The sequence below is a fragment of the Homarus americanus genome, unplaced genomic scaffold (genome assembly GCF_018991925.1).
Source record: "Homarus americanus isolate GMGI-L3 unplaced genomic scaffold, GMGI_Hamer_2.0 scaffold55640, whole genome shotgun sequence".
Classification (NCBI taxonomy): Eukaryota; Metazoa; Arthropoda; class Malacostraca; order Decapoda; family Nephropidae; genus Homarus; species Homarus americanus.
Window position 1 is genome coordinate 115,302 of NW_024713650.1, and position 20,429 is coordinate 135,730.

Genomic DNA, 20,429 nt, shown 5'->3' on the forward strand with positions numbered 1-20,429 from the left:
CAAAACGAGAACAAAATTTACAGAATACCTCTCAAAAAACACTTCACAAACAAAAGATACGAATCAATTGAACATGTGATGTCGAACGTGAACTGTAAACATTGCATAACCCCGCACCACGCTTAAAACGTTGAGGATGGAGTCGTGCTATAGCCAACATTCGCATGCAAAATTTTGCGTTTTACAGACACCGTTCCCCTATTCGTCAATCGCGTTACAACCAATTCGCGTTGACAAAACACGTGTTGTAGCAGATATGACTGTAGCTGGTATGAGGGCTGTGACGTCATTCAAGACGGTGGCCAGCATTCAGCTTGCTGGATCTCGCATTCAGCTGGCTAGATCTCACAAAATTCTCAGTATTTTTCGCCAAATATAAGACTTGGTTACATTAGGTAGTGCTTGCGAAATTCAAAAACGCAAAGTGAAATCGCGCGAAATATGAGATCTTACTGTATACAAATAAATCATGTAAGATATAAAAGGGCAAGGGGAGCTATATTTTGATATTTAGAAGATGTGTTATCTGTTTGAACAGAATTATGGAAATGGAAGCACCTTTAATATTGAGATCAAAGAAGAATGAATGATCTAAGGCACTTGAAATATGATTGCCCTTTATATCATATTAGAGTGGTTACTCACTCAATAAAATCACTTTTTGTATTTATGTGAGTTGGTAGAGTGTTTGTTCCATGAGTGAATGGTAGAGAGTTGTGCTTCTTCCTTCCACACTTGCTCCTGTGTACTCTACAATAAATCGAGTGCACCATTGGGTGCACATGCCAATGTTGGAACCTTAATGGTCTAGCTAGCACCCTGTCAAGAGAGTGGGGTAACTCTCTTAACGCTTGAATCCTAAGAATGGAATTCAACCCTAATCCGACCACTTGGCTTTGCAGTAGGAAGAGGCATGTATGCCTCTGAGAAAAAAGTTGTCATTAATATTATTTATGTATTTTTCACCAGGCTGTACTGTTAATTAAAGGGGGGAGGAGAGAGTTCCAAGGTCTTCTTGTCATCTCAAACAAGAAATTATACATATTAGAAATTGTTGCTCAAGAAGAGTAAGTATATTGAAAATTTTGTTATTATGTTATTTTACTATTTTCTCTTGTTACATAATAAAAACAGATTAAGTAAAAAAAAAGTTACAAAACCCATTCATGAGTAGCCAATGACTTTTTATATTGAAATTGTTTTTAGTGATTTGTACTTCTTTTTATGTATTTTGGGGGACTCCAGTCCTATAGTACGTTTTTCCAAGCTGAGAAGAGATGCCCCGCCCCCTCCTCTAGAGTTATAGCTAATTGGCTGTTGCAAATCTGTCCAATTTTGTCCTGAAGTAATGATGTATTGTATAATAAATCCTCCAATAACGACGGTCCAACTAACAAATGTCCATATCTAAGACCCTGGTTAATTTAGGACCCAATTCAATTTACATCATGATTTTCTTCATATTTAAGACAAAATTAAAAAACAAAAATTACATTTTCGTATAAATAATGACTTATTCCTGATATTATAAAAAAAAACGCCTTGCGCACGGAGGCTGCCGGGCTTGTTAGTGGTGACGCTAGCATCACTAGTATAAACAATCACAGCTGGCAGGCCCTTTGTCTTAACGTATATAAGCAGGAAAAGGAGAAAAACTTCTTGGGTTTCTTGCAGCATTTTTGCATCCCTATTCAACATGAGCAAGTGATGGTAGTGTTGTTTCAAAAGCTAATAGAAAGTGTATAAACTTAGCCAAGAAACTAGATGTGTTAAAACAATATGAAAAAGGTGAGAGGTCTGTGGATATTATATGGAGCAAGCAATGAACATATTTTCTGAAGTGGATCCATTAACAGAAAAAAGCATTAAAATTTAAATAAATGCAAATGACCTCTACATAAAGATGTATAATGAGAAAAGAAAACAGCTGTGCAAGGTTCTTTCGACAGCTTAATTATTCGAAGGCCTAAACCATCAAATTCAGCATCATAAGCAGCTTCAACAACAAATTCAGGTTCAGTAACAGTTTCAGCAACAGCTCTATGGAAAGTCACAGCTTCAACCAGAGTTGAACCTACAGCTTCAGCCAGAGTTGAACCTGATGACTTCGTCATCTGAGTAAAAACTCGCACAATATTTATTGGCTGTCCTTACGTTTTAGACTTTACCACCATTGGTGAGTAGAATTTATGTTTTACATTCATAAATATTATTAAAAAATATATGAACAGTAAATAAGTGTTGCTTTCATATTCATATGTAGAGAAATGACGATATGTTTTCATATGTACGCACTTACTGTACATACGTTGGCGTTCCCAATCTTCTCACCTTATTTCTTTACCATTAGTGGTTAGCTACTTCTAGTGTTCCATTTATTATCATTAAATAACATTACTTAAAACATATATACAGGTATTCAATTTTTTTACATTAAGTTCACTACAGCTACAACCAGGGTCTTATTTTCTTCAGTTTCTTATGTAGAACCATCGTCACTCACGAAAACAATGCCGTCTTGTCTCCTCATGTGTGTTTTAATATTCTACGTATTATGAATGAATTGCATTGTTCATTTCACTTATATAAACATTAATTCAATCAAATACATAGGCAGTAAAAAACAATAATAAATCTTTTGTACATATTCTTAAGATAAATGACTATGTTTCCTTGAGTACGCACGTATACATTGGAGTTCCACTATCAGTCTCACTTTTTTCTTTAATATCAGTGGTTACTTCTACTGTACATTAAATAACATTAATTAAAACATACATATTTTTTTTACATTACCTGGTAATTTTACTACGACAACAACCAGGGTCTTACTTTCTTCAGTTTCAGGTGGATAACTGGCATTATGGGTGTAAACATTGACAACAATGCCTTCTCTTATCCTCTTGTGTGTTTTAATATTCTACGTATTAATGAATTGTATGTTCATTTCGTATATATTTAGATTAATTCAATCAATTACATATTCAGTAATAAACAATAATGAATCTTTTGTACATATTCTTAAAAAGATAAATGACATGGTATCCTTAAATGCGCACATATATGTTGGCGTTCCCAATCCATCTCACTATTTTTTCTTCTTTACCATTAGTGGTTAGCTACTTCTATTGTTCCATTTATTAACATTAAATAACATTACTTAAAACAAATACAGTCAACCCTCGCTTTATGCGGTCCCACTTTACACGTTTACGCGGTACCCTACCAGAACCGGAATTCCCACTTTACGCGGTGCATCTACTCATATACGCGGGTGAAGTATAATTTTTTTATTTAGCTCATAAAATTCATACAAATTATCTGGCCAGAATATAATTTACATTGCTGGAATTCTTACAATTTGATGATCATTTTGAATATAAGCATCATAGACATTTGACATACAAATTTTAGATCTAATGCAAGTATTTTGTTTACTCAGAGCAAATATGTTATCTTTTGTGCAAAATATATGAAGTGTATACAGGTATTCAAAATATTCCTGGTCTTGCAAGGAATCCAGCAATGTCAATTATATTATCCTAACTTTAGTGTGAGGTATTATTTATTACTAAAAAGGTAAATATTCTGGTTTCTCCCACACATTTGTCTGGTAGGGAGGGTTGGTGGGGGGTGGGGGGGAGGGAGGGACCAACCGACCATCTGGCGCGGTTGGAAGAGGGGGGGAGGCAAGGTGGGGTACTTTGATTGACAGATAGTGTTGTGAAGAATATATTTTTTTTTTATTAACTGAGGTATTTGTTTTAGCTCATAAAATTCATACAAATTACCCGGCCAGAATATAATTTACATTGCTGGAATTCTTACAATTTGATGATCATTTTGAATATAAACATCATAGATTTTGCATTAGACATACAAATTTTAGATCTACTCTTAAGTATTTTGTTTACTCTGAGTAAATATGTTATCTTTTGTGCAAAATATATGACATTTATATTCAAAATATTCATGGTCTTACAAGGAATCCAGCAATGTCAATTATATTATCCTAACTTTAGTTTGAGGTATTATTTATTACTATACCTTAAAATCTAGTGGTTTTTCCCCCAAACATTTCTCAGAGAGGGAAGAGCCAGGAGTGTGAGAAGAGGGGGAGGGAGTTGAGTCCATTATTTGAATGGACATTAACTTGGCGACTGTATTTCTCTATTTTTCTTAAGTATTAATTGTGTGCATGTACCATCATAAAATTAAGATGTTATTTTTACTAGAACATAGGTATTGTTTCGGAAAAAGTGGAGTTTTGGGGTCAGCCGGTCTCTATTTCATTTAATCCCATATGTTATGTTGTTCACTTTACACGTTTCTCGCTTTACGCGGGCCTCCGTGGGTTCAATTGACCGCGTAAAGTGAGGGTTCACTGTATATTCTTTTATTTTCATTAATTTTACTACAGCTACGACTAGGGTCTTATTTTCTTAATTTTCTCGTGTAGCACTATCGTCCCGGACTCCCGGCTGTAAACACAAACGAAAACAATGGCGTCCCATCTCCTCTTGTGTGACCATATTATTCATTTATATTGTATAAGGTGCATTCAGAAACATTATTTAAAGAATATAGTTTGCAATTTTTATTAATTGTATTGTTTTCGGGGAAAAGAAGATAAAAAGCCACACAAAAGATATGAAAAGGTCACACTTGGGAACGCATCTCATTATTATTGCTTTATTTTAATGGTAATTAATGATTTGCGATACGATGATTCACCTTGCACTGCAATATTGGAGGACACACTACCGTTGTTATTTGAGGATTTACTGTACTTCCAAATGAGTTTATTGATAATCGTTCGGATGACCGTTTATGACGAGAAAGATATTTAGCTAAATTATCTAAAAATACATATATTCATTATTTCAAACATGAGCGCATAGGAAGTTTATCAGAAATCTTATACATGAATTAACTGTTAAACTCTGGTAGCAAATTTACACTTTTGGAGGAAGCATTTAATATATACTTATTTTTACCCACAGTAAGGCATACTAAGACAAACTACGTACAGTAATACAGGTACTACATTATGCAAAATACATTATTACTTCAGGACGAAATTGGGCAGATTTACAACAGCCAATCAGCTGTAACTCTTGAGAAGGGGGCAGGGCATCTCTTCTCAGCTGGGAAAAAACATACTACAGGTTGTACCTCTCTAGTTCGGCAACCTCGGGACCTGACCGGTGCCGGACCATGGAAATTGCCGGACCATGGAAATTCACCCTTTTCCTGGATAGATAGTGACTTGTGCTTATGCCTGGAAGCACTAGCACCACTTTCTCTGCGTCATGGTCTCTTTGAAGACATATTGAAGGGTTAAATGTCGTATAGTAGCTTCTCAAATTTCGCGAGTTTTTAATTCTTAATGTATTTTATTGGAACACACAAAAAAATAAATAAATAAAAATTTTGACGGCGGAAACTTGAATTTCGACGGGTTTGAACGGCCCGCCAACGTGCAGACGACGTGCATAATCGTGTAAACAGCGTCATTTCTCTTATGTACAAAAGATTCATTATTGTTTATTACTGAATGTCTTTTTTATTGAATTAATGTTTATGTGTGCAAAATGAGCAATACAATTCATTAATAATACGTAGAAAATTAAAACACATGAGGAAATGACACAGCATTGTTTTCGTTGATTACAAAAGCAGTATCTGACTGGTTCTACATATAAAACTGAAGAAAATAAGACCTTGGTTGTAGCTGTAGTAAAACTAATATGGTTGTTTTAAGTAATGTTATTTAATGTTAATAAATGGAACAATAGAAGTAGCTAACGATAATGGTAAAGAAAAAGAGAGATCGCATATGTAAGTGCGCATGCGCACACGTGAAAACATATCGTCATTACTTTACATAAGAGTATGAAAGCAACACTTGTTTACTGTTCATATATATTTTAATTAATGTTTCTGAATTTGTTTTTATTGAATTAATGTACGTGTGTGCAAAATTAACAATACAATTTATTAATAATACGTGGAATATTAGGAGACGAGACCGCTGCCGGCATTGTTTATGTTAAAGCTTACGAAACCAGTGACTGATTGGTTCTGCATATAAAACTGAAGAAAATAAGACCCTGAGTTTAGCTGTAGTAAAATTAATGTAAAAAATGAATATGGTTGCTTGAAGTACCTGTAATGTTATTTAATGTTAATAAATGGAACAATATAAGTAGCTAACCATTAATGGTAAAAAAAAAAGTGAGACTGCTCGTATGTAAGTGCGCACATGTGAAAATATATCGTCATTACTCTACATAAGAATATGAAAGCAACACTTGTTTACTGCTCATATATATTGAAGGGTTAAATGTTGTGCTCTGTATAGACAAGCAGAGAGAGAGAGAGAGAGATAGAGAGAGAGCAGTCGAACTGCCGGATGTAAACAAACCTTAATTTCCCGCGGCTTTTTGTTTTTTTATAAGGGGATTAGCCCACCCGGGCATAGGTCACTGACCCACATTGGGGCCTGAGGGGCAAAAATTTAATACTCCTGTAATAATAATAATAATTCAGAGAAGGGAAAAAAAAAAAAAAAAAAGAGCTGGCTATCTACCTATTGGACAAACTAAAATCGTTCCGGACCACAGAATGCCGCACTAGAGAGGTACAACCTGTATAGTTAAAAAAAAAAAATTCTCCCATATATGAACCATCCATGATATTTGGACTACACTAGGATGACTACTGTCCCATTTCCCATGCTGTTTCACTATTCAGTACAGTCATGTACAATGAAAGACAAAAGTCGTGTCGTGAAATTTGGTGAAAACATATGCCGAAGGGCTGAACTTTTGGTGCGCTCTGCCTTGTGGTAGGGCTCTCATAATCTTTCATGAGTTATATTTAATCTAAGGACAAAATTGCGACACGACTTTTGTCTTTAATTGTACACACATTGGCATGATTTTTTTTCTTTGGCTATAATAGCAAAACTTAAATGTAATTGTAGTGTGATTGAGTAAAACAGCAAGAATTAATTACTATCATACCTCTTTTCACAGAGACTAATCCCCCAAAAATTTGTTTAACGGATAGAAAAAATATTCATTTAATAAATACTGTTTAATAGGGTAATTATAGTTTTATTCAGGAATAAATCAATCAAACAGTGAAAAATAACCAACAGTATAGTCCACTGCCATCTTTGTTGTCTACATCCTCTAAGCCAATCAGCAATCATCTCAAAATGTAAACTGTAGCCTGTCAATATTCATGTCCATTGCATCGCTGTAGGTCTCTTCACATATTTGCTATCTGAGTGTGCTTGTAAACATTTTATGCCCATTATGTCTGGGAAATGGTCTGCAAGTGTGTTTGTTGGTAAACTAGCCAAGGTGCCCAGGAAAGTCATTACTATGGACATGAAAATGAAAGTGATATGAAGGATTCAGCAGGTGAGTGTCAGGTGGGAAGAATAGGTGCACTGTAGGAGTGCAGCAGCGGTGGTTACTTATTAAATTTAGTTTAATTTATTATTGATGTTAACAAAGTCTTCAATGGAATGTAAAAGTTAAGCATTGTCACATGTGAAAGCCATTTTTGTTGTTTTATTATTGTTGTGCTGAAGTGGTTTGCTTGTTGCTTAATGCTTACTTTTCATACGGAGGAGGTGGTGGAAAATCACGTGTATTTCTGAGTAACTGCAACTTTTGTTATAATGTTTGCGTACTATTTTGGAACATTTAATCATTCTCTTAGAAAATAGTAGTACAAGTATATAGAGGGAGTTATTTATCATTTTGACTAATTATGCGATTAGCAAGAACTTATCTCCATAAGCACCATGTTATAATGGTTTCTTTTAATGGATATTTCACCTAAGGGATCAGCCTCAAGAACGTATCTCGTCTGTTATGAGAGGTATGATAGCACTGTAGTACTTGAAAAATAGTAGGGATAACTATGAACAACTTTTGTATTTTTTAGTGACAGCCCCCAGGCATGGCTAGAATTGTGTTCCTCATACAACTTGTCAGATGTTGGTACAATCCATAGTTTGTACCAACGACAAGGTCTGGCACTCTCTCTAGCTGATACAATCTTGATGATATCACTGGCTGACTCTCATCGAGCAAATTGCTTCTTCAATTTTTTTAGCGGTATGTAATAAAGTATCATGTAGATTGTAAATATTTGTGTTTAAATTGATGTATTGGTGGTATATCTATTTATATGTTTTAATTTTGATAACTGAATTTCATAATCATATTAAATTTATTATTACCATTTATTACCTTTAATGGTATGCTGATTGTTCATATTTTTCCACTAATGACAGGATTTACCTTGTACAGTACAAACTTCACTTATTTGTGGCAATCATACCTCTTTCTACCTATGTTATCAAAAACATTTTGCACATTACAACAAGCTCAAGTTCAACAAATTTTATTTGCTGTTAGAATTTAGCCATGGTCTTACATTGTTTTCTTAAAAAGAAAAAATTGTCACACATGAGATTTGTCTTTTCCATTAAGAATATCATGGATTTATGTTGATCAGTTTCATCAAAAAGTAATGGAAATTCTTAATTTATTCATCATATTTTATTTTATTTTATTACATCTTTCATCAGGGACCAGAAGCATCTCATAAAGGTACCTGGTAAGTCAATATACAGGTGAAAACATACATCATTGTGCAGTAACTTCTATTTATTAGCTTTTACATATGCAAATGTCTCCATAATTCTAAGCGTTTCATTGTCATTCTTGGTACCAATGATATTCATAATGCAATTCAATTCTTTGCTATAGAACTATTAGATGAATGTGGGATCAACCCAACCATAGGGGAATGCAGCCCATCCCAGGAAGAAGTCCTTATGCAACATATCCAAGAAGCAGTAGAATCTACAGGAGAGGAAACCACTCCTTCTATATTTGCTATTGTCTCCTTACTCCTTGGTGAGTACATAAGGGTTCTTGTTGTGGAAGTGGAAAATCTTAGCACAAGTGCATACCACTTCTGTTTCAGCATCTAGTATCAGTGAATTTTATTCTTTTCAAACATATGTTGAATTCTGTAATGCCTATCGTTTATAATATGTAGTATAATGTGTAATTGCATATTCAGAGAAGTACACGAATTTTAGATATTTTAATAACAATTTAGCATAAATATATAGTATCACCCTTTTCTACCAGATGGTGGATGCAGTGAAAGTCAGTTTCTGGCCATCACTGAAACTGACCTGCTGTTGTTCTATGCTGACCTGGAGTGGTACTTACCCCCAACACCAGAGTCCAAGCTCCAGTTAAATCTTGCACAGAAAATATCTGACATTACAGCTATTGTAAGTAAAAGCCTCAAAACTACTGTGCTGTACAGTATAGGTAATCCTCAACATACTGAATAAGAATCTAATATAAAAAAAAGGCTTAATGATTTGGAAATTTTTCATTCATATTGCAACCCTAACAACTCAAGGGTAATTTTTTTTCCTGGGTGAACCAAAGTAATTAAATACATTAATTTCTGAATTAAAAAAAAAAGTGCTGAGAGGTCCTAAGGAGTCACAAAGGGTATTAAGGAGTCCTACAATTAAATTTATTTCTTTGGCAATGATCATCACATTTTTTTATGTTTTTAATGTTTACTCCACAAAATTCCATGCCTTTTGGAAATTTGGCTACAGTGTATACCAGTCAGCACAAATTTGTGAGACCTATCTGTATTTCAGAATTGTTTACAGCTCTTCTACCAGAATACTCAAATGATCATTTTCTGCTTAAAGAGTGATTTTTGTATGGATTAAGGTACAATTTATGGGTGATATACTAGATTTTTATTTGGGGAAATAATGTAAATTTCCATGGGCCTCAATAATTCAAAATGAATCAGCATTACATATTCTTGTACAACAGAAAATGTGCTGAGACTGTTAGCTTACAAAATTCTAGAATGATGAACTAAAATTTATCTTATTCAACATGATGGATAGTGTGCGCCAGTTAAATTAATTGGAAGTACCCTGTAGCTACTTTGCCAGGAATTCCCGGCTGGGCAGACTACAGGCTATATAGCCAGGATGTTAAGTTAGGTTGGAAAAGTCATATATACTGATATATGAGATTTGTTAAAATTGCACCTTTAGGTTCTATTGATTTTTCTTTTTGGGTGACTAAGGGGTGAGTCTTGGATGTCTCAGGTGAACTGCAGGCCACATTAAATAGAAATTTTAAATAAATTTGTGGGCTGCACAAAGACATGGTTCGGGCCGTGGGTATCCCATGCCTGCTGTAGAGAAAAATAGAGGTTAAATTAGTTATGTTTTTGAGATTTTACACGTATATTACATCTCATTCACAGGAAGTGCATAGTGAGAGTCATGTTGCCCTACAGTTTATGGATGAAGTAACAGGAAGTGAGACATCATGGGATCTTCACGTTGCATCATCTGTTGCAGCTTGCCACATTATCCAGGCCATACGAACCCCTTGGACACAACTCTTCAGTGTTGATCTTCAGGTGACATACCATAAATGTAGCCAAAATCAGACCTTAAGAGTAGCATAAGACATGACCTGTTGATATAAACAATATATTTAATAAAATGTGACATTAGTTTATATATTTGTATCAGATCATTTTGCATTTCTTCCAGTATTTATTATTTATGCTTATGGAGCATACAAGACCACATTAATATCTTACTGCTTTTTTCTCACTAACATATGATGACAGATAAATATCCTTTAAGATAAATTTTGTAGCTTACTGAAATCTACAAGGACAGGGTGTCCATAAGTTATCTGACCCAATTTAAAACTTAATACTGTATCCACAAAAACATTTTAGGTAGAACATGCCTGTTTTATTATGCTTGATGATTGGCTCAAGTCTTGTTTCTTGTCTTAGCAGACTTCCACAAGTGCTTTATTATGTTCTATCTAATATTTTGAAGGTTATTAAGTTTAAAATGGGTCAGGTAATTTATGGCCACTGTATATTGAACATGGCATAATTTACTTATATAATAAAGGTTAAATAAATGAAATGAAATTTATACTTCTCATTAAGTGCCTGTCTTCCATACTTAAAATACCAGCACCTGTACATCACAAGTATACAATCTTTCTCCTCCTGTTTTATAACACAGTATTGTACAGTATTCACAATCATTTACTTTATTCTCATACCAAAAATTAACCATAATAATCAGCCCTCCATTTGTGGACTTGAAGCTGTGGTATTCTGATTCTGATACATTACTCTTAGTGTCGGATTTTACTGTACTGGTTTAAAGGATAGATTTCCTGTTTGTGTGCATGCATACCCTAAATATGTTAATTTTCATATACAGGGTACTTCTTTTTTAAATGTATACTTCCTTGTTGTATATGTACAGTTGCCTCCAGATGAACATACCACGGTCTGGGAGTGAGTGAGGGCTTGGGTAAGAGACACGGCAACACAGCGTAGTAGTCATGGGCGTGAAACCGTGGAATACTCTGTTTGCTGGCTACACAACAATGCTTTATAACATGTATTACAGGGTTAATTTATCTTTTTACCTCCATTATTGTTTGTATCTTTTAACAAACAGGATAATTTCACTCCCATGCATTCAGCCCTGACTAATGCGCTGTGCTGCCCCATCTCATACCCCGAGCTGTGGTACATTCATCTGGAAGCAACTGTACATAATATCATTAAGAAACAAGAACAGTTGCTTGTTAATGGTCTTACAGGTTTTTTTTTTTTTTTTAATGAAATCCAAGTACTGTACTGTACAGGTATACCCCAATAACCAACAGATGTAGGAACTGTGAAAATTTGTTGATGAGTGAAACAATGGTCATAAAAGCAATTAATTCCATAAGAATATATCAAATTCAGGGGATTAGGGCCCGGCCACCTTTCAAAAACTCATCTACCCTTGATATATCTCTGTCGTGCACATTGTCAAGCAAGAAAATAAAGCAGACATAAAGCAATCATAGTAAGCATTAAATAAGGAATGTAAAGCATAAATTGAGACTGTTATTTATCTGTATTTAGGATGGTAGAGAAAGTTTAGGGTGACAAGTTCAAGTCTCTACCAATCTTTGCTGGTCCATCACCACTCTTATTATGCCTTTTCACATCACATCAAGCTGGGGCAGCACAAGAATAACTATCACTGGGGCATTTATGCATGATTGCTTAACACGCGAAGTTGGAAAGAACGTAGAAACATGAAGTTGGAGACACATGATAAGTGTAAACAAGTGCAGAGGGACGGGAATGAGTCAGAGGCAGTGCACAGAGCCCTATCGTGGCAAGAATTTGCACCATACCACTGTCTACCAAACTCAAAATAGCTCTGCCACTCCTTCTGAAATTGTCAGATATCAACGAAACTTGCAGGGTATTTCCCCAATATGTAATCGTTGGTTAAAAGGACGTCGGTTTTCAGGGTATACCTGTACAGTACATGTACAGCATATGTTAAATACTGTACCATTACAACACCTTCATAGTCATTACTTGGTATTCTTTTAAATTTGAAGCTTAGTTTGAGTCACTCCATCCTGTATTGTTATCAGTTTGATACAGTATAGCAAGTCAGTATTACCTTGGATTATTATACAAGAAACTTGATCATCAAATACATAGAAAAAAATTGCAAAAGCTGCAAAATAAATATAGTACGCATTCATATCTTTAAAAAGGAAAGCATTTTACATAACAGAAGTACTCTGTACTACAGTGCCTTAGATAAGATAATGATTATGAATACCTATAGTTATTTGCTATGATGATGGTATGGCATTGTACATACTGTACTATCCCAGCAAGCTAATGTCTGTACTTGAATAATTGGGTATGATAAGTGGTATTTTCTGGTACATTGCAGTTTGAGTAATATTTTTATATCTAATCATTATTAGTAAACCATTCTGTGTATTTCAGATCCGAGTAATAAATACACTGTTTTACAAAAATTGCCAATTCAAATAAAAAGTTTTAATATGTTTTATCAAGAATTTTATAATGCTTGTACTTACTGGACACTGCAGCACTTTTAATATCTGTCATTTAAGAGTAAATGTGGGGCAGCTAGCCTGAAATTTGTTGATCCTAAGGGAAACAAACAAAATTATTTTCTGTAACAACAGCTCCTAACATAATTTAACAAATCACAAGGTTAAACACAAGACAATTAAATTATGTTTAGCCCATTTTCAGTTTATGAAAAATAACAGGAACAAATAATTTACAATTTTGCATGTAAAAATGCATATACAGGTTGTACCTCTCTAGTCCGGCAACCTCGTGACCTGACCGGTGCCTGAGCATGGAAATTGCCGGATCATGGAAATTCACCCTTTTCCTGGATAGATAGTGACTTATGCTTATGCCTGGAAGCACTAGCACCACTTTCTCTGCATCATGGTCTCTTTTAAGACATATTGAAGGGTTAAATGTCGTATAGTAGCTTCTCAAATTTTGCGAGTTTTTAATTCAACGTACTTTATTGGAACACACACACAAAAAAAAATAAATAAAAATTTTGACGGCGGAAACTTGAATTTCGACGGGTTTGAACGGCCCGCCAACGTGCAGACGACGTGCATAATCGTGTAAACAGCGTCATTTCTCTTGTATACAAAAGATTCATTTTTGTTTACTACTGAATGTCTTTTTTATTGAATTAATGTTTATGTGTGCAAAATGAGCAATACAATTCATTAATATTACGTAGAATATTAAAACACACGAGGAAATGACACAGCATTGTTTTCGTTGATTACAAAACCAGTGACTGACTGGTTCTACATATAAAACTGAAGAAAATAAGACTGGTTGTAGCTGTAATAAAATTAATATGGTTGTTTTAAGTAATGTTATTTAATGTTAATAAATGGAACAATAGAAGTAGCTAACGATAATGGTAAAGAAAAAAGAGAGATCGCATATGTAAGTGCGCACACGTGAAAACATATCGTCATTACTTTACATAAGAATATGAAAGAAACACTTATTTACTGTTCATATATATTTTAATTAATGTTTCTGAATTTGTTTTTATTGAATTAATGTTTGTGTGTGCAAAATTAACAATACAATTTATTAATAATACGTGGAATATAAAACACACGAGAAGACGAGATGGTTGCCGGCATTGTTTATGTTAAAGCTTACAAAACCAGTGACTGATTGGTTCTACATATAAAACTGAAGAAAATAAGACCCTGATTGTAGCTGCAGTAAAATTAATGTAAAAAAATAATATAGCTGTTTGAAGTACCTGTAATGTTATTTAATGTTAATAATTGGAACAATATAAGTCGCTAACCATTAATGGAAAAAAAAGTGAGACTGCGCTTATGTAAGTGCGCACACGTGAAAACATATCGTCATTACTCTACATAAGAATATGAAAGCAACACTTAATTACTGCTCATATATATTGAAGGGTTAAATGTTGTACTCTGTATAGACAAGCAGAGAGAGAGAGAGAGAGAGAGAGAGCAGCCGAACTGCCGGATGTAAACAAACCTTAATTTCCCGCGGCTTTGTTGTTATTTTTTTTTACGGGGATTAGCCCACCCGGGCATAGGTTACTGACCCACATTGAGGCCTGAGGGGCAAAAATTTAATACTCCTGTAATAATAATAATAATTCAGATAAGTAAAAAAAAAAAGAAAAAAAAGCTGCCTATCTACCTATTGGACAAACTAAAATCGTTCCGGACCACAGGAGTTTCCGGACTAGAGAGGTATAACCTGTACTTCATATTTCACAAAAAAAAAAGTATATATATATATATATATATATATATATATATATATATATATATATATATATATATATATATATATATATATATATATATATATATATATATATATATATATATATATATATATATATATATATATATACATATACATACATATATATATATATATATATATATATATATATATATATATATATATATATATATATATATATATATATCAACACCTCAACCCGCCAGGATTCAACCCACGGCCCATGAGCATATATATATATATATATATATATATATATATATATATATATATATATATATATATATATATATATATATATATATATATATATATATATATATATATATATATATATATATATATATATATATTATATATAATTTTTTTTTTTTTTTTTTTTTTAGATGGAAATTACATGTTACTTGAGCTGTTTATATTAGTACTATACTGTTATGTATTTATGTGCAAATGCCAGAAATAAAACCTGAAAAAATATATAAATTGATCTGGGTGTTTTTAATTCGGGTACAGTAGCTTCATTTACTGTTTCACTTCACTGTGCTATAGTTACCGAAGAATGACTTTTGTTTTATTATATGCAGCATTTAGCCAACTATTATTATATAAAAAGGCTGAATTAGTTAACATTACTGATAATGTGCATTATACAGGGAGTCCTTGTTATTCGTATGGGTTCTATTCCTAAAGTCTGTACCTATAACAATTATGCAAATACCTCGGCAATTTTTCCCAAATTAATTAAAGTAATGAGGGGTAGGTATTAGGCCAGTCATGTTAAGTTACATTTTTTGGTAAATCTGATTGAAAAGGTACAGGAACGCATAATTAATCGTATAAATACTGAACAGCAATAAATAAAACACTTTCTAATCTTATTAAAAATGTACTGTATAGTAATATGTAATTAGACGTTACTTGTACTGTCACCTCTCTCTTGATTTACACAGATTTAATTCGTACGTTTTTTTTTAAATAACACTAGAATTAAATTAATGCCTTTTTTAAAAATAACAAAGTTTTTTTAAATACAGTACAGTTAACCCTCACTTTACGCGGTTAATGTAACCCGGAGGGTCCCGCGTAAAGTGAGAAACGCGTAAAGTGAATAACAACATAACATATGGGATTAATTGAAATGGAGTCCGGGCCGATCCCCAAACTCCACTTTTTGACGACACACAACTATGTTGTAGTAAAAATATTATCTTAACTTTATGATGGTATGCACACACAATTAATAATTAAGAGAAATATAAATAATATTAGGTTTTTTAACACTTACATTAGTAGAAAAAATGGCTGGGCACACGGGGATGGGCGGTTGGTTCCGAGGCAGAGGGCAGATTATTGGCCCTCACCTGTGTCACTTGTATCAATTGTATCACTATCCACCACAGAGGCTTGCAGGGCCTCTTTGTCAAACTCCCCAAAGTCCATATAAGTCCATATCCTCACCATAATTATCACTATCACTGACTTGGGCCGGCTGTGGTGGGTGGCGGGTGAAGAACTGGTAATGTTTTGATGACTGGGCGACCTTGTGCGCACCATGTTCGCGCAGCTTACACAACATGGCGGATGGCGGGAGGTTTGGATCCAAAAATGGCGCGGCTCGCCAGCCGCTCTCCGCGTAAAGGGGTACACGCACCGCGGAATGTGAGCATCCTGGGTTCCGGCAGGGCACCGCGTAAACGTGGAAACGCGGAATGTGGGACCGCGTAAAGTGAGGGTTAACTGTACCAAGGTTTTCAAAAGAGTACCATTGCGCCAGGCAGCATAGTTCTACATCTCATTGCTTTCCTACTTTACAAAAAAGGAAAGAGTAACATCACCTTAACCTCAGCCATCAACATATGGAAACTCGAAAGCACCCACTTCTCCCCATTCACCTGCTCTGTCATCTGATTCAAATGACTAACTCCCCCAGTAACCCCCCACCTCTCTTCCACCACTAGTTCCTGCATGCCATCCCAGCCATCATTCAATGTTTATGTTCGCACAAATTTTCATTTAAAATCTATTTTCTTACTACTGTATTATTAGATTTGCTTCTATTATTTTATTATTATTGTTACTATATTTTTGTAAATAAAACATACTGAAGGAAATAGATCCACAAATTAAAGTTTTTAGGGAGCGCTTCCCCTATTATACGTTTTTCAATTACAAGGCCCATTCTCAAGAACGTAATTACCGTGTAAATTGAGAGATAGCTGTATACGATTACAGTGTAGTACTTGTTATCCACAGCTCACAAATCTGAACACTCACAGGTAAACAATGGACTGCTCAAGCATCCTACAGCAGAGAAATACATGCTCAGTGGACCAGCGCCTGCTAGTAGACCACCATCCAGCACTAAGCTGCTCAAATTAGACACCTTGAGTGTGAACAACTGTTGTCCACAAAGCAGTTGTTCAGACTCGAGGAGAGTTATAATTTGTTTAATAGTGTTGAAATGATGGAATTAGTGTTAAACTGAGAAAAAGTGGTGTCTTAAAAGAATTGTTTACTTAGTCTATTCCTCACTGGTTAATACCTATGGTACTGCAGCATATCCTCAGCACTATTGGTGTAAAAACATTAAATATGTCTTTAATATCATAGAGAAGCATAAAATAATTTAATCCCGTATGTTTCATCAAATAAGTTTTTAAAGATTTCAAAAATAAATATCAAACAAAGACGGTCGATTAGCTGATGAAAACATAGTTTCCCCTACACGTCATCTGCTAGCAAGTATTTCAAATTACTGTACTGTACAGTACAGTACATATTATATTTAATTGCCTCCCATGAATTGACGAAGGTGTGAATATGAAATACTGTACATGAATAATCCGGGATTATTGTACTGTATATGTACAGTATACTGTACAGTAACTGAGTGAGGCATATGAATAATAAATTTTTGGTGGTAAAAACTAAAATACTTATAAGTGAGTTTAAAAGTACTGTAGTGGGTATACGAATTGCAAGAACTCCCTGTAAATTATTTTTTTATGTGCCATAAAGAGCTTGTCAAAGATAACTTTACTAAATAGGTAAGACCTCTCTTTCATTGAGCCCCTAAATGTCAAAAAGGTACACCTGACCCTCGCTTTATGCTATGGTTGCGTTCTGTGACAACACAGCATAATGGGAATCCGCATACAGTGTAGTGAATACTTAATCTTTGGGGGAAAATTAGGATATGTTTCACAGCTGCTAAAAGTCAACAGTAATGTTTCCATTGTGAATCTACATGAAATATGTAATATAATAAAAAACTATAAAGTATAATATAAAACTATAAACTCAAGACATATGAAGAGCATGGGTGTTTGTGTGGAAAGTGAAAGTGTGTGGAGTGGTGAGTCAGCCACTCCACACACCCCACTTCACTCCACTCCACCGCCCGTGACGTCACATATAGTGCAGTAGTCACACACACACACTGTGCCACATTTCACAATCATTTCTGGAGCATTAATGCTATAAAAATTGTAGAAAAATCATTAAAATATGTACTCTAATGTGGCTTAGAAATAAAGATAATATAATATAATATAGAATTAGTGCACCATATCTTCTACAGAATGCATAGTAGGGAATCTTTTCTGCATAAAATAAATTATGGGTAGAAATAGGGTTGCCACATAAACTCGAATTCGCTTATGGTGAATGCGTATAAAGCGAGGGTCCAGTGTAGTATATCAATAAAAATTAAGTTGAAATGGTTCCTATATTTGAAAGCAAAATACTTAAGAAACAAATAACAGCTAGTTAATTAAAATGTTTGTAACACTTAAAAGAAGTTGCAAATACATGATATGCAGAAAGCAATTATATCTGTAAACTAGTCCAGTGCCTTCATCTGATCATAGTGTATTCATTGTTGACCAAATGTGAAGAATCTGGTTGCTAATGAGTGCATTTTTTTAGAAATTTTTGTACTATCCAGGTTTTACAAGTAAATTTTCTTCTGTAAAATTAGTGTGTCCTTTATCCTTACTTAAATACATGGAAATAAAAGCGATGCATATAACCAGATGGTACTGGACTAGCACTTCTAGGTAGGTTTATTTTCAGTGTCATACCTGTTAACCAGTGAAGTGCAGTACTGTATAATATATGGTCATTTCATTCCTTGTGCTGTTATATATAATGACAAACTGAACCTACATATATTTATTTTCAAGTCCCCATACATTTTATAGCTGACAATGTATCTGCAGGACTTCATCGGTGTTTATCGAACCAAAGAAGGTGACCTGCTCAGCATGACACGAGTAATAACAGATGGTGACCCAGCTACGAATGATAAAGAAGAAACACTATCACAAACTGATACTCAAGACTGGTACCAAGTTGCAGCAGTTTCTGGAAATTTGAAATACGACACCAAGTACCCAATTCTAGGATATAGTGACCATGTGGCATCTTTCACCATCACTCCTAAAGAAGAGGAAGCAAAGCACAAGAACTTGGATTCTGAAAACTTAGTGATATGTTGTTATGAGCCACAGTCACCGGCTCTAAATGATGATAATGACTCTTATACCAAATCCAAAGTATTGATTACAGAGGGGGCAGCTGTTCAAGGTTCCGTGTATTCTGCTGACATTTTACACGATCAAAATAGTTGTCATAATATTAATACTGGTAAAATTAGTGACAGCCTTGTAGTTTGTACCCATCTACAAGATTCTGCACCTGTATTTGAGGAAAATGTACAAGGAATTTCTAACGTAATTTTTTCGGAGTTTACGAAGTAGCACAAGGTATGTACATGTCACAAATATTTCTATAAATTTAAGTAGTAATCTCCATTTTTTTTTTATTGCAATATGATTGTCTGAAAATCAAGATTATTCCTCACATACAGCATACAGCACAACCTCACAAATTCAGAACTGTTAGGACCAGGAATTCTTGGGCAGCTGACATCTCACCTACTGTATATCACACAATTATAGATTTTTTTTTGTATTTTATGGTTACATAATCAACATTCATACCCTTTAAGCCTCCTTTACTAACTAAATTCAGGTTATAGCACGTCTCAAACTTTATCTCAAGGCACAAGAACTTAAAAATCTCCATTTTTTCCATACACTTTTGGAAAAAAATGTGCTATAATCATGTTGTTATTGATTTTTAACACATGACAATTTGATAGGGTCATCTTAAATATCACACATCAAAGATATTCTGTACGTGACATTTGTATATACAGTACTCTAAATTACTGAAAGGAATTTGTTCTGTAACTTTTTTATACATTGTTATTATTTTTTCTACTGTGAACTATTTATTCAGTTGTAATTAAAAGGTCATGTGAGTAAAACTGCAGTTCATTATGGTAAGTGTTACATAAGCTACAATCTCAATTGTTGTACACAGGAAAGAGTGATTATGGAATCTCAGGAGAAAACAGTTATAGCAGGAGAATCTGGTACATATATACATGTACGGTATGCAACAAACAGGTATGATCATTGCTACCACTTCTTTCTCTAACATGATTAATTATTGTATAGTGTGTGTATATAAGAATAAATAGAGTTAAGCTCAGGGTTAGTCACCAATTTACATGATCCCATGATAATAACATTCAGATTATTGACAAGAAGATTTTC

At 34.1% G+C, this 20,429-nt stretch overlaps 1 protein-coding gene across 4 annotated transcripts in view; it reads left to right on the plus strand.

Annotated features, from left to right (window-relative positions):
* LOC121872383 (serine/threonine-protein kinase 11-interacting protein-like) overlaps positions 1-20,370 on the plus strand; it is a 62,478-nt gene extending 42,108 nt beyond the window's left edge. For 3 of the 4 annotated variants that reach the window (XM_042375137.1, XM_042375149.1, XM_042375144.1), the window contains 6 exons: positions 970-1,067; positions 7,966-8,138; positions 8,796-8,945; positions 9,186-9,334; positions 10,351-10,509; positions 19,026-20,370. In XM_042375137.1, coding sequence (XP_042231071.1) covers positions 970-1,067; positions 7,966-8,138; positions 8,796-8,945; positions 9,186-9,334; positions 10,351-10,509; positions 19,026-19,565 — 1,269 coding nt within the window. In that variant the 3' untranslated portion in view covers positions 19,566-20,370. The remainder of the gene's footprint in view (positions 1-969; positions 1,068-7,965; positions 8,139-8,795; positions 8,946-9,185; positions 9,335-10,350; positions 10,510-19,025) is intronic. The other variant, XM_042375151.1, reaches the window with a different exon arrangement.
* The last annotated feature ends 59 nt before the right edge of the window (positions 20,371-20,429 follow it).